This window comes from Gavialis gangeticus, unplaced genomic scaffold, assembly GCF_001723915.1.
Source record: "Gavialis gangeticus isolate Ggan-Ray unplaced genomic scaffold, GavGan_comp1, whole genome shotgun sequence".
NCBI lineage: Eukaryota > Metazoa > Chordata > Crocodylia > Gavialidae > Gavialis > Gavialis gangeticus.
In genome coordinates, this window is record NW_017729023.1 from 6,201,950 (window position 1) to 6,217,186 (window position 15,237).

At 43.8% G+C, this 15,237-nt stretch overlaps 1 protein-coding gene across 3 annotated transcripts in view; it reads right to left on the reverse strand.

The window, feature by feature from the left end:
* SLC4A4 (solute carrier family 4 member 4) overlaps positions 1 to 15,237 on the reverse strand; it is a 363,621-nt gene that overhangs the window by 5,084 nt on the left and 343,300 nt on the right. For all 3 annotated transcript variants that reach the window (XM_019516767.1, XM_019516766.1, XM_019516765.1), the window contains exons 20-22: positions 9,063 to 9,131; positions 7,082 to 7,255; positions 3,918 to 4,079 (exon numbers count right to left, since the gene is read on the reverse strand). In XM_019516767.1, coding sequence (XP_019372312.1) covers positions 3,918 to 4,079; positions 7,082 to 7,255; positions 9,063 to 9,131 — 405 coding nt within the window. The remainder of the gene's footprint in view (positions 1 to 3,917; positions 4,080 to 7,081; positions 7,256 to 9,062; positions 9,132 to 15,237) is intronic.

The window sequence follows — 15,237 nt, forward strand, 5'->3', positions numbered from 1 at the left end:
GCCTCCCTCCCCTTCCCCCACCCCCCCGCTCCTGGGAAGTGGCAGCACAGGGTAGCGGGTGGTGGCACTTCATCCCCACCCATCTGCACGTACCCCCTAGCACCTTTCCAAGACAACCCCTGGTTTAGATTATGCTCCCCACCCTCAAATCAATCTTCTTTTTGAAACTGCAGAGATGCTGCTATAATTGAGATGACAGATTATGAAAAACAGTCCCACAGCATCCTAGTAGCTGGACCAACTTGCAGTCTCAACTAGAAAGCTAGTAAAAGTAATTAATTTCCTCAGCTTCTAGCATCCTTGAAGAATTTGTATGATCCTAATGCAGGCAAGAAAAACAAAGAATTGTCAAGAAGCCTTTTGAGGCATTTCAGTGGAGGGAAAACCTGCCAGTGTTTTATCATGGAGTCCCATACGTTTTCAGCCCAAGGACTTTCCAGGCTTTGTCTCAGACTATGAGGAGGTGATAAACACCAGGTCCCATGAACATGCATATCAGCAGCAAGACAAAATGGAGGACCGGAGAATCTATTCACTTCAGCTACCATTCAGGAAAATATTTAAAACACATTTATGTCCTACTGACATGTTTCCAAGTTAAAAGCTTTGACTAAAAACTCCTCCCCAAAGATAGTGATTCCAGTAGTTAGCAAATAAATTACGTTGTATATTGCCAGAAATGCTTAGACATCTTTTGTGGAAAGGCTCAGACATTTGGATGATAAAATGGTATGGCATTCTACTTGTGAGATGACAAAGCCTGGGAAGGAAGATCTTGTACACAGGTATGGGAGTATGTCCCAGAAGAAACATTTAAAATACCTGAGTCCTTGTGCTAAATCCAATGGCCTAACATTTTTTTAAATGACTAGCGACTCTTGAGCACCCAAAAATGTAGACACCAAATTGAGACATTTTCAGGGAACTAGATTTTCAGAATATTCTGGGATTCTCAAGACTCTGAAAATGTAGGCACTGTGACAGGGCATCAGCTTGTCTGTCACTTTAAGAAGGGAAGATGCCGCATAAGAAGCAGACTGCAGGTGTGGCAGGGGCCAATTAGAGAGACACCTGACCAGAAGGGGGCTGGACTTGAAGCATAAAAGCCCAGGGCCTGAGCTGGTCAGGCAGGCTAGCCCTAAGGGCCATGGAGAGAGGAGTTCCTGGCAGTAAGGCTGCAACAGGGCTCTTGGGTAACATCTGAGCTGAGGTACGCAACTCTGGAGGTTTCTGGATGGGACTAAGGGGTGGAAGAGGTCCCAATCGGCCTGTAAATGGAGAGGCCTGGGAGCAAGGTGTGGTAAGCCCATAGCCCACAGGGGACAGTAACAGGACTGAGATAGAGAGGCCTGAGAGACAGGGCTAGAGAGACTGTGGCCTGGAGAAGGACAGGAGAGAGCAGAGAAGCAGAGAGCCAGGAAACAAGGAGGGCCAGGGTGCCCATGGTCTCAATTGGCCTAACAGCAGGGCCAGGGTCTAGGATGACTGAAGGTCAGGGACCACTGCCAAGGACCTAGGGGGTCAGAGGACCCATAGCCAAGAGAGAGATGTACACAAGGCAAGGGAGCCCAGAGATTGGGGCCAGGGGCCCAAAGCTCAGGAGAAGTGGAGATGGGAAGGTAGGATACAGTATCCAGGAGTAGTTTACAGAGACAAAGTGCCTGGGTGGGGAGTGCAGGCTGAGATGCTATGCTCAGGAGTAGCTATAAGAGGTAAAGTGCCTGGGTGGAGAAAGCAAGCCTAGAAGCTACACCCAGGAGTAGCCAAACTAGGCGAAGTGCCTGGGAAGGGAGGCCCGGTCACAGGGACTGAGGCCATGGCCCAAGAGGGCTGATGATAGACATGCTTGATAACACCTGCGAGGCACAGGCATGGTGTAGGGGGCAGTTGTAGCCACATTATAAGCCCTTAAAGTAAAGTAGAGCTGCCTGAATACAAACATGGGATTGGGGATCGCTGGGGCAGCCTCCCTTTCTCAAAGCTCTAAGAATAATAAGGCATGGCAGGAAAGATGAAGTGAAGCAAGGCTGAGGAGTGAGGGCAGAGCACAGGCTGAGCAGCCACCATGGGGCTGTCACATCCGCCCCTGGAATGATCACTTGTTACAGGCACCATAAAGAAACACTACACCTAGCTTCTCACAAGTCCCTAATTAGCACTGGAATACCAAATGGAATGTGTTCATAGCTTAGCTGGTGTTGACCACAGGGTTTGCATCGCTCATTCTGTTTAATGCCATTTGAATTATTTATGCCCTAAAATGTCATCTTTGAACATTTGTAATTTATGAATTGTGCATAACCATTGACACTCACTCCCATGAAAGCAGGCTTATACAACCAAAAAAAGGGGAGTGGGGGTGGGAGAGGGGAACCACAGACTATCACAATTTCCCTGAGAAAACTGTTAGAAAAACACCCAGTGGTGAGAGAACACCAAAGGAAACGTTAATAGACAAGGCTGTTCAAGTTCTGTCCCCAGTACTGTAAATGGCATTAACTAGAAATCTTGAAAAGATCTGCACTAATTGTAAGCACTTTGCTCCCAGATATTTCTATAATCATTGATACTTAGAAATAAACCAGTTTCTTGTTCAACATGCAAAACACACCTAGCTGCAACAAAGTACCTGGAATGAGTTTTATGGAATGCCAGGAGTATTGCTAGTGAGTTCCAAGCGGCAGACTGGCCTGAAACCCTCTAAACGTGGAGACTTCAGCAGCTTTGAAATCAGCCTCCTTGAGCTGACTGGTAAGAGGAGAGGAGCATCTTATCAGTCACCTGGGCCCTTAAGGATAGGACACAACCTGTGCCATTTTTTCATCCAAGAAGCAAAGATGGCAGCAGCCTGGCTTCAGGGGAGCTTGCCTCCTTTCCCATTCAAAGGGGGAAAAAGCAGTTATACAAGCCACAACTCACTGCATCGTCATCTTGAGGTGGCTGAAGCTCTGCTGACCTATCCATGGTTATAGATAGCCCAGACTGAAAAAGCCAACCATCCAAGGGAGTAACGCATTTTTAGACATCAAAATGATGCACATCAGTGATACAGTTTACTACAGTGATTTAACAGTAGTGTGACCTTCAATTAAGCCTGGATAACAGAATGCTTAAAGGCACAAGGGTGCCATTTTGTTTAAGAGCTTACAGAATAAAAAAATAATTAAAATACTCTAAGGCACATGTCAGGTCAGGTCAGGTCACTGCATTTAATAACTACATTAGCAGCTATATTTCGTTATTTTAATGCACACCACAACCTGAGATTACAGCTCAGAGTAAATCACACTACAGATAGGTACTTATCCTGTCTCAGTTTTTAAGCCAGGATTACCAACAGCAAACAAAATACATTGCAAAATGTGACTAAACAAGTCACCTTTTTGCCTTTAAAAAACTAAATCAAATCAAATCCCAGAACATGGCAAATAGCCATGTTATTACCACCGGCAACAGAAATGCTTATGCTGAAAACACATACCCTAAAGGGTAAAATAAAATGGAGACAGGAATAGAGGAATACAAGATAGTTAAAGTGTAAACACAATAGGATGAGAAGCAATGCTCAATTAGAAGGCATAACTTGTCAATAAACACAGGAATCTCATAGCATAACTTGTCAATAAACACAGGAATCTCATACGCAGGGGGAAGGTGAGACTTCATTCTTGGAAATTAAACCCCAGTTGTAGCTGGTGACATCTGGAAGAGCAAAAGCAACACTGGCAAGGAAAAGTTTGCTCAAGACAGGACTAACCTGGCTATAGCTTGGGAAAGAACATGTTAGGTCTAATCTAAAGCCAGCTGGACAGTAATTCCCCTGAGGAGCCTGACAGACAGGGAGGAGTACAACTACAGTTCCCTAGTGTTAACTAGCAAGAGGGGCATTCATTTTGTAGTTGCGGAGAGCTCCTTACATCATCATTGTCACTGTCCAGACTGCCCTTCTTCTTCTTCTTCTTCTTCTCATCCTCTCTCTTTTTCTTGTCCTTTTCTGGAATGACGTCATCAAGGAAACTGAGGTCATGCTGGGAAAAGAGGTAGTCCATGGCTTTTCTGACTGCAACAAGTGCCAGGATCTGATAGGATAGAAATTTAGTATTCCTTTATTTAAGGTTACCATTTCCTGCCCCCTTTCACTTACTTATAATGTGACCTTTAATCAGGCACATAGCCTTACCCTGTGTATTCAATTTGATAACATTCTTAACCCAAATACCTCATGTCTGGCTGTAAATTAACATGCCTGAATTCTGATTAGCTACAGGTATAACTCGTGTCAGATTAGCTCCTTCCGTTGGAAGCCGAGTTGGACTCCATCTTTTTAAGTCTTACGTCACCATGAATCAGTATAAACAACAGAAACAATATACAGGCACACAGACTAATCTGCCACAGCTACTGTATAACAGATACCATATTATTTACCATCTACTGCTGGGAACTGAGGGAAAGAGTGAACAAAGGAAACTGAAGAAACAAGCATTTTTTGTTCTGCTCTTGGGCATTTGTTTAGTTTTGGGTGGAGGGCTCTATACATTCAAGTCCTAAGATGCTATCTGAATGGTTTCCTTTGAATTTTTCTCAGCATCCCTAGATCTAAAAGCTAGTACAAGCTGGCAAAAAAACATACATACTGTGCTAAATTTATACTTGTGCAAAACTCAAAGTGTTTTGTTCCTAAAGGCATTGGCAGGTTGCTTTATTTCTCTTTTGAACTCCATGAATTTCTAATCCAAATTTAGCCATACAGCTAAATGTTGCTTGGGCTTGATGTCTTCCTTACATTAAAGAATGAACAAGCACTGATCTGACATCAGTTGCAGAGAAACAGGCAGGCTTGTGCTAAAACACTTTAACCTCCCTAGACATTCTGGGCATTATACACATGATGGAGCTCTGCTCTGACATGTGCTAATTACCACGTGTCAGAGCAGACTCAATTAATCGAGACTGCTGGTGGAGCATGCTAATTAGCACGCTCCAGCACCTTCTGCATCACATGTATTCAGTGTCCCCATGTTTCAAAATCGCAGCAGAGGTGCTTTTAAGTGTCACCATACACTTATACTAATGTGCATTCATTTATATTGGAGGTATTAAATTTAATGTGCATTAGGAAAAGGGCATCAATGTATGTGTAGATGCACCCACTGCGAGACAAATTACTTCTGTATTAAACATATTCTGTTTAAAAGTAAACAGAGGATTTCTCTACTTGCATTCTTGTACATTAGCACCACCAAATGAAGTTACGCGGCTAAATCTGGCCCAGTTGTCCCCATTTAACTCCACTGCTGTCAATGGGATTACATAGATGTAATAAACTGGCCTATAAGTACAGCATGTTAAGAATTATGGTTATTGTGCACAGGAAGAAACAGGAGACAAAACAGCCTGTCTTGGATGCAATGGCAAACAAGAGAAAAATAACTGTAGTCCCTCATGGCCAGACCCTATTCCATCTACTAGGAGCCTAAAGAGACACCTAAGTGCCAGCTTATACCATTCTGCTCAAGCCCCTGGAAATGCAGTAATGCATCTCTTTTTATAGCATGTTGCCATCTTAACATTAAAACTAAGTCACAAAAAAGCAGCAAGGAGGAGGATGACCCACTCACCTTCTGTACTAACCATTTCTCAGTGACTCAAGCAAGATGGTATAGGATCCCACTTAAGTGCCAAATCTGTGGAACAGGATTAAACCTAAGTATGCAGATGCAGCTTTTAAGTAGGATCTGCTTGTTTTTAAGACGCACTAGGTTGTCTCACTGTTATCATCCTTGTTCCTTCTGATTTCATTTGTATTCAAAGTAAATGCATTCCTTTATTTTTCACCTGTTTATTCTCCCTCCCTTTCTTAAACAATACATTTCATACCTGCAACTAGACTTGTTCTTCAACAAAACTTGAAACCAGTTTGGTCCAGGATTTATTATAAAAGTTTCAGCTTTAGCTTACCTGAAATTTGGCCTATCTTCAAGTTGGAGGCCACAGTCTATACAGTCCAAATGAACAGTGGAACTGTATGTAGCATTGTTCCAGGCACTCAAAATTTGGACTGAAACTTTCACTTTGAAACCCAGAATTCTGTTTATACCAACCATAAAGTAAAGAATTAGAAAATGGCTTGATCTGTGCCATTTTGTTTTGGATCTGTCTTCTCCTAAGATTCATGTGTTCATGTGGGTTTGAGGATGTTCTTGAGCCTTGGATCCTGCTTCCAATGTGTCTGAACTTCCCCCAAAAGTTTGGGATCATGGGAATTCCAATAATCATCCAGCTGTGTCTATGGTGTGACCACTGTTAAACTCATCGCTGAGAATAATTACTGTGCACTTGTCTCTTTACTATGCATAAAAACTACATAATAGCTTGAATAAAGCCATATACCTTTGCACAGTATGGTCTGTTGGGTGAACAGTTCAACCTTTAACATCTCAAAGTGAATCTATTATGCGCTATTTAAAGAACACACACCACCCTAATGATACAATGAAAACATGAAACATTAACTTTTATGACACAAAAGTTTCAAGAGGAGAAGTTTCTAATTAAAGATTCTTTATTTAATCAAGTAACTTTCTCAATTTTTCTCTCTATCACAGAAGTGAGCACAGGTCTACCTTCAAATACTTTTGCTTTTGTTGTGGTTTGGGCTCTTTAAAAGCAATGAAGCAGTTTACTGTGCCATGTTTCATGTGGACTAGAAAGGAGAAGCAATATACCTTTTACCTGTTCAGGTTTCTTAGGAAGAGCTCATGGGAAACATGACCTTGGCAGCAAATAGGGTCAAAAGGAATTGCAGTTTCCTGGAAAAGATTAACTTTACAGGCTCATTTTCCACAAGAGTATTTAGAAGGCTGCCATGGCCAGCAAGAGCAGAGGAGATGGGAGGCATTCACTACTAAGTCTCTATCAGTGAAATGGGTGGCGTGTGATGAGTTCTATGCTAGGGCCTCTGAGCAGGGAGACAGCAGGACTTGCTTTGTGGGGTTTGAATGAAGGGGAAGGTTACAATAAGGAAAGGGAGGTTGAGGTAGGAGAAAAATACAACCAGATATAGGATAGCCCCACCTACCATGACTGGGAATATGATAGCAGCCACAGTTGACTTGAGTATCCACAGGAGAGCCAGACAGACCACCTGCAGGAACGTGAATAGGTGGACCCGGCGCAAAGGGACATGACGCAGGTAGATAAAGTCAGGCTGATGTTTCAGAGGCATCAGAAGCAGCTTTAGACGGTCCATGAACTGGACAGAAGAAGAAAACAAGGAAACGTTAAATGGTACATTACCTTGAACACCTGATGCACAATAGCCAAGTGGCAGATGGATTGTCAGATCAGGATTTATGAACCAGTGATACAAAAACAAACAAACAAAAAACTCCAAACCAGCCAAACCAAACTGGTAGACATGCTTTATCCTGAACAGACTTTGGGTGTTTTCTGCCAAACAAGCTATATTTTTAAAACTTTGGAACAAAAATTAGACTCCAAAAACCTAAATAGAAGTCACCTGATGTTCTGGAAGTGCTGAGGTGGTGAACCCTGACCCAACCCCACCTGGATTCAATAGTAGTTGTGGGTGCTGGACACTTCTCAGAGTCAGGGCAATTACTTTGAGGTCTCCAGCTATTGATTTTGTAGCCTAACTTCATGCACCCATGTTTGTCAATATATAAAATGAGAAGCTACAGGCAGATTCCATAAAAGGTGTGAATGGATGCGCTGCAACAGTCTTGATTTCAAAAGGAGCCTCACTCATTTCCAGAAAATGAGAATTTAGCTGTTTTAAGGAAGGAATGCCAGAAAACTGAGTAAAGACAACTGTCCTGATGATTCATAGCTTTCTAGTGTACCCCACTGAAATGAGCTCCTAAGACTCATGAACACTAAAAGACACTGTTTAAAGATAACACCTTTTCCAAATAATTGGCGTAAAAATAAAGAGAAGTTATCAATAATGAGCTAAACTGAAGAGCTACTCAGCAGGACAGCTCCACAGACAACACTTCAGTTGAAGATATTTTTCCTTTGCTCAAATATCCTGGGATAGTCAAAAGGACATCCTATGGCCCTCAGACCACGAGGACTGGAGCACAGGAGAAACTCCATTCAGCAGAACCAGATGAAGATGAATGCTACATTTGGCATGCTATTCCTTGCCAGAATCCTAGGCTTTTGCCCATTTTAGGCTCATGCTGAAACCAGATTAATCTCAGTCTTGTTCAGAAAGTTTGTTAGAACCTACAGTGCCACTTTCCTTGCCCTGCCTTCTGCCTAACTTTAGATTAACACTGCTAACTACCTCTTTCAATCTAGCAAGCAAAAGCTAGGGCCGTTTCAAGGAACCAAATAAATTCTTATGGCATTCCCAGAACTCACAGTCCCTTCCTAATAAAACACTGCTAAATACTGAAGAAGGGTACAATTAACATGGTGTCAGAAAGTAACAGAAACACTTCCAGCCTCCTGATGTCAATTAGAGCCTGAACTGTGAGAAAGGCCCCCTTTACTGTTATTTCCTTGGTGACAAAGAAAGAGACCTTGGCTTTGCTCAGTTTGTGAATAGCAATGTTCACACTGCTTCACACTGAAGAATAACAGCACCACAATAAATCACATTAACTTGACTTTTTTCAGTTTAAAGCAGCTGGCCCAATTAAAGACCCACATATCTCAAAAGCACACTGGCACCTTAAGTGAGCACACACTGTTCTCAGCACTGGTGTGTCCATAAGGAAGGGGCTGTAGATGGTTTTATTCATACTGATACCACCATTTACAAAGATCATGATTGCTTCTGGTGGCATCCACCATGGCTTAGAAGGTCAGAATTGTGCTAGCTTCCTGTTGAGATGATTATTTAAAATCTCACTCACATGACATTTGCTAAACTTGATGGGATTGTTTGAAATTAAACTGAGGTGAAGGAGAAGGGAAAGGGCAGGTAGCTATAACAAGAGCAATTGTTAATGATTACCCTTCAGTGACAAGGTCCTTCAGAGAATCTAGTCTTAACTATCAAAGGGGCCTTGATTGCTATGAGAACTTACCTGCACTCCATTAAGGGAAGCAACGCCCATGTACAGGAACACACCATACAGCACAGGCATGGGAATAAACTAAGGGAAGCAAAAAAAGAAAAGAATGCGAAAAACAGAATAAATAACTGGACACCTAGAGCTTATTCACAGAGTAATGCAACACATACCCTATGCTAACTTGGAATTTCTCAGCTATTTGAACACTGCAAAGTAATGGAAACCAGCCACCTTGACACAGTCATTCTCAGTCATTTAATGAATGGGTGTGCATTAGTAGTGTTAAAAATAAACAGGGCAAAGAATGAATGAGCCTAGTTCTTTCCCATCTGAACAATTACAACATCAAAATCTGTCCAACAGACAAAGGAAGTTAAGCCTTCCAGCTTTTCAAGTCAAAATAAGCTAAGTAACTATGGGCAGGAAAAGGTGCTTTGGTAAGGTTCAAAGGTACCTTAGGTAAGATTAGAAGCAGATATAGTCCTGTGGCATTTCCAGCCTCTAGAAGTCTTGGAAGTCTAATTCTCATGAGTTACAAACCAGAGATCAGATAATTGCACAAACTGAACTTCTACTTCCTCTTACAAGCTTTAATTTATAACTTGTGACAACCTAAGGATTGAGAGCTACAGCCTGTGCTTTAAGAAGCTAGCTACCTGAGGAAATCACCAGCTTTCTGCTCCCCTCAGTATTACATCGACCCTCTCCAACCCCATCTGTTAAATGCCTATCCCAGATACTTGGATCAGGACTGCCCACTCTAATGCAAGGGCTTCAAAGCACTTTAAAAGTTTTTAATGATTAAGACTCGGTCACAGACACAGTGCATGGGAGGGAAGGTAGATAACCATTTCTCTCTCTCTTGCTCTCACACATATGCACACACACATACACTGCACCTAATCCCCTCTAGCATGGAACATGAGGGTTATTGCAAAGCAACAGATGGCAGCACATGGTAATTTACATGCAGTTAAAAATATCTGGCATGCCAGCCTTGGACAAAAACCCTTTGTAAACAGCAGAACAACTGTGTAGTTTGCCAAAAGCAAGAGAGTTCCCCAGCTGAGCAGCAGAGTTATGTATGATGTGATGGTAACAGAAATTTCTGAGTACAGTTCAAATTCAGGATTTGCTTTAAATCCTTAATGTAATTTATTTTACCCCCAGCATAAACGAGTGAGTGATTACTGTACAAGTCACCCTGTGGTGAGAAAAGCAATTAGTGCAATGACCAGCAGCCACCACTGAATGGCAGGCACAGCACATTCAATGTCCTTTTGAGAGTAGAGTCAGGGTGTTTCTATTTCCATTGTACAACTTAAGGAGGCCAATAGAACGGCAATAATTTACCTTTTTGCTGTAATGCCCATTACATTATTCATGGTTTACTAACTTATAAACACAATAGCATACAAAATCCCCTTGAGACCCTCATACCACATGCATTTAGTTTTAATCGCACAAACAGTTGCAATGAAGTCAAGGAGATTACTCATATGCCTAAAGTTAAGCATGTGCTTAAGTCCTTGCAGGATCAAGACTTTAATGAGTCTGTGATCCCCATGTCTTAGCTGAGTCTCATTCTCCCATCACTTTCTATCAACTTGTTGGCTGTAAATTAATCCTTCACAGTAGCATCAATTGTGACACTAGCTTTGCTAAATGTGATTTGCTGGTGTTCAGTATTAAAACTTGATTGATTTTCCTGCTGGCCACTTCTGACAGCCTTCTGACGGGAGCACTGTACTAGGAAAAAAGGTCACTCTACATCAGTGGTCACCAACCCGGGGATCGCAATCGACCAGTCAATCCCAGAGCCTCTTTAGGTTGATCCTGGGCTGGGGGGACAGCTGGGTGCGTGTACATCCGCAACCCCAGCAGGTCAGTCTGTGGGGGAAGGAAGGGGTGGGAGCCAGATCAAGGCCCCCACACTGAGGGACTTACCTGCGGCTCATCCAGGAGCAGGGGAAAGTAAGTAGGCCCCCAGCCGCACTGGGTGGTGGGAGGACTGGAACTCCAGGGGGGCTCCTCCACAGGTACGGGGGGCTCCCTCCCCAACTCTGTGGGGGCAGCAGTGGAGGTAACAGAGACAGCTGCTGCTGTGCCTTGAGCCCCCCTGCAGCTGGCCACGTGCAGCTCAGCTCAGTAGCAGGGACTCATGTGGTATTGGGCCCTGGTCCAGCCAGGTCTAGGACTCTCCACCGCCCAGGGGTGCATGGGGGGGGGGCCTCCTGCCAAAGGACACAGCCCAGCGGGGGCCCCGGGGTCCATGCCCCCACCACCTGTGCTCCTGGGTGAAGCGGCTTCAGCTGCGGGCTGCCTGCTGCCCCCAGAGCATAGGGGAGGAAGGGGCACAGGCCTCCACAGCACAGGTGGGGGACCGGGTCCCAACACCATGCTCCTTTGGCTGCCAAACAGACACGGCTCAGCCCAGCAGTGGCAGAGAACTGGGCTCAGGCCCCAGCCCAGCCTGCTCTGGGACTCTCCACTCCCCTGGGGTTCACGGGGGTTCATGGGTGGGGCGTAGCCCGGAAGAGGCCTCGGGCACCCATACCACCCCCCAGATGTGGGCCAGGCGCAGCGGCCAGCCCCCAGCAGCAGCCACCTCATTCTGGAGCAAAGGGGGGCAAGGCACAGGCCTCTGGAGCACAGGGGAGGGCACAGGCCCTGAAGCCTTCGCCAGTGGTGGGAGCCCTGTCCACCCCACACACACACCCCTGGATGGCGGAGAGTCTCAGACTGGGCCGGGCTGGGTTCTGACCCCAGTTCTCTGCTGCCACTGGGCTGGAGGTGGGGTTGGGGCAGGGCAGGAAGCAGGGCAGGAGGGAAGGCACAGTAGATCCTGGGGTGTCCCTTACTTCCAAAAAAGTGATCTTCACCATAAAACGGTTGAAGACCACTGCTCTACATTGTTTGTATAGCTGCGATGTCCAAGGGTTTCATGCCGACTCCCTTGATCTGAGGAATAGGACAAGACAACATATCTTGATGCAAGTGGGGAAGGCTTGGGGGATTTTTAGTTTGATTTTAGGTATGCTCTGAAGTTTTTCTACAATTTTTACTTCCTTTCTTATAAAAAAAAGTATACTAAGTGTCATTTCACTGATTCAAACTATTTAAACATGTAAATCATGCATAAATAAAATCTAGATATGCTATCATGCTTGCCTTAAAGCAGCGGAGAAGAAATAGTGCAGTACTTCAGTTCTGGAAGATATTGCTCTGGCAATGTATTTGCTGGCAAAGGAAGAGAGCTGTCTGAAAAACCCAAAACAAACCTGCTACTGGCCAACAGAAGGAAAACATGCATAATAGGAAGCTTTTTGTCACTCTTTTAGCCAGATCTAAGCTATTTCAATGGAAATCTGCCTTAATCAAATGAAAGGCAAAACAAACATCCACACAGAAGGCGTTCTATTTTTTGACTGGCTTACTGTATTGGGGCTTTTTTCTTTTCAGTTTGCTAGTAGCACTGTCAAGTGTACAGGTTTTGTAACTCATTCTCAAGGCAGTTGTTACAACACTACTACCTATCCCTGAGGTTTGTTAATGATCCTCAAACACTCCCAAGATGACTCTTATGGAGGCTAACATGGGAGGTATGCCAATCTACCCCACACCTCCGGCAATGAAACTTTATTCTATATCCATGCTTCAAGGAAGTGTGTAAAATAATTAAACGAACAGAGAAATCTCTGCTTAGAAATCACAATGTACTGTGGGGAGAGGAATGGGTTTGTATAAGGAGAGGTCACATACCATCAACCACATGATTGAAATTAGGCAGGGAATTCATGACGCAAGTGAAAAATTAAGTAAGACCCAGTCACAAAGAACCAGAAGGAAAAATTTATAATTTTTAAAACCAGCTCATATCTAGAATTCTAGAAAAGTTTTGATATTTTTTAAAACTACTCCTTTTCACCAGCAAGGCACTCAACAACACTGACCTTTTCTCAGCCTTGCTGTCATCTGTTCCCCCACTCTCTACTGTCCTGTCCAGAGTCACTTCTATATTCTCTCTTTTTGTTGCTTTTCCTCACTTGTGCCTTTCTGTAACCCTGTTCTCCTGCTGGGAATAGGCTTCTGATTTGCATCAACCTTTCATTTGCCTCCTTCACATGGTCAGAAAAAACACTAACTGTGCACCCAACATGGGCAGTCCACTGGGTCTACACCAGTCTCTGTAGCCAACAGCACACAAGGCAATGTCATGGGTAGCATCACACCCACCTACTTTTGACTCCCCATAACCAGGTACTCATTTGCAGTTGGGCTGATTAGGGGATGGCCTTTGGTGCAAGTCCGTAGCAAGACTTGAACTTACTCTTCTGGAACCACTGCAAAGCATCTTTACCATTTTTTCATCATACCCCCCTGTGTACTACATCTGCTGCCACTTTTTCTTTATAATAATGCATGTTACTATGGTAAGTAGTCCTTGGTTGTACTCCTAGACTGTAAACCCTATGGTCTGGGAATTGTTTGGCATTGTTCTCCTGTTGCACAACATAGTCTACATCTACAGCACTGAATAAACAAATCAGTAGAACAGTCTATATGTGAATAAGTGTTCCTGCACCAGCAATGTAGAACTAGTTTCCCTAATAGTGTTTCATGATCTAATGATGCTTTAAGGACAACTTAATTGCATGTAATTGTATGTAAATAATATTCTGCCAAAGAAAAAAGACAAATGGAAGGAGCTTTAAAGAAAATCCTCAGCAATAAATCTAGCCAGAATTAACAGAAAGAAACAGGAGATTACGATATCACACTTCTATTGTACTGTTCCTTTTACAGACACATACTTTGCATGCTGCTCAGCTACACAGCATTTCTGTGGGTCAGAATTTTGTTTGTTTCCAAAGGAGTCAGCCCCAAATCAAGAAATTCAGTTGTTATATGGTTCTGCACAAAGCATGGTAGGTTTGATGGACCTTGCCTTGCTCAGGTTTATGCCATGACAGCTGTATTTTAGCAGATGAAATGCTAGCTCCCTGGCAAAACTCTCATTGAGTAACTCCATCAGCTAAAGTCAGCACATATTCTACGCAACGCTAGCAATTCTTAATATTCTCCCTCATCTAAGTCATATTTATAGAATGTGCACAAACACAGACTGGGGGAAGGGTGACAAATACAAATTTCCTACATGCAGGTATTGTTGAAAGTTAATTGCCATGAATAACCTTCCAGGGATACCTACATACAATTGGAATTCCCACAGAATTGGACTCCCCATTATCAATAGGGCATATATTTGCCCGAAGAGATAAAGGATTTGCCATAACCTCTCTGTGCTCCTTGATTTCAGGGAACATGACCTTTGCAGATTCCCTTCTATACACACAGATCCTCTCCCCCACCCCCAACACACATACCAGAAACATTTCTACTTTTGCACTACACACACACACACGCGCGCGCACACACACAGCCATACACCCACCTACCAGAAACATTTCTACTTTTGCATCTCACAACCTTCTCAGAGACTTCATACAGAGAAGTCATTCCTGCTGCTACATGGTTCCCCCCACCTGGAACTCTCACCCACTCCACAGATTAAAGGCAGTCAACATTACAAGGCTGCCATTCCCAAAGCTCCCTTTGGATCAAGACGCAAGGATACTAAGGGCACAGACAGAAATGTAGCTCCCCATTGTAACTCAGAACGCTTTACAGGAAGTGATCTAAGTTTCAAGGACCACCAGGACCAAACAGAAATTTTCTATTGGTTCCAGCGGGGAGGGGATTCTAGCTGCTGGCTTCAAGCCTCCAGCCAGTTTCTTTTAGCAACAGCCCCTCCTCACTTCCAGCCTACCAACTGTTTTCAGAATGGGAGGGGGGAAAGGGAGCAGAGGATGCACATTTTAGAGGTTCCCCAGACAGTGCTGGAGGGTGGGGTGGGTAGACTGGAGCACCCACAAGATGGCACGGGCTGAAAAACCCCCAGACCAAACCTCCTCCACTCCTTTTCCCCCCACCCATTCTGAAAACAGTGACAGGCTGGGAGGCAGCACAGACAGAAGTTATTGAAGACACTCTGTTTTGAAACATCTTCATCTGAATACTCATGCAATGATGGTTCGGATTTTTGTGAAATCAGGCCCTTTTAAAGTGCTTTGCAGCCATGCATTTCTGTTTGGTCACAGATATATATATATATATATATATATAT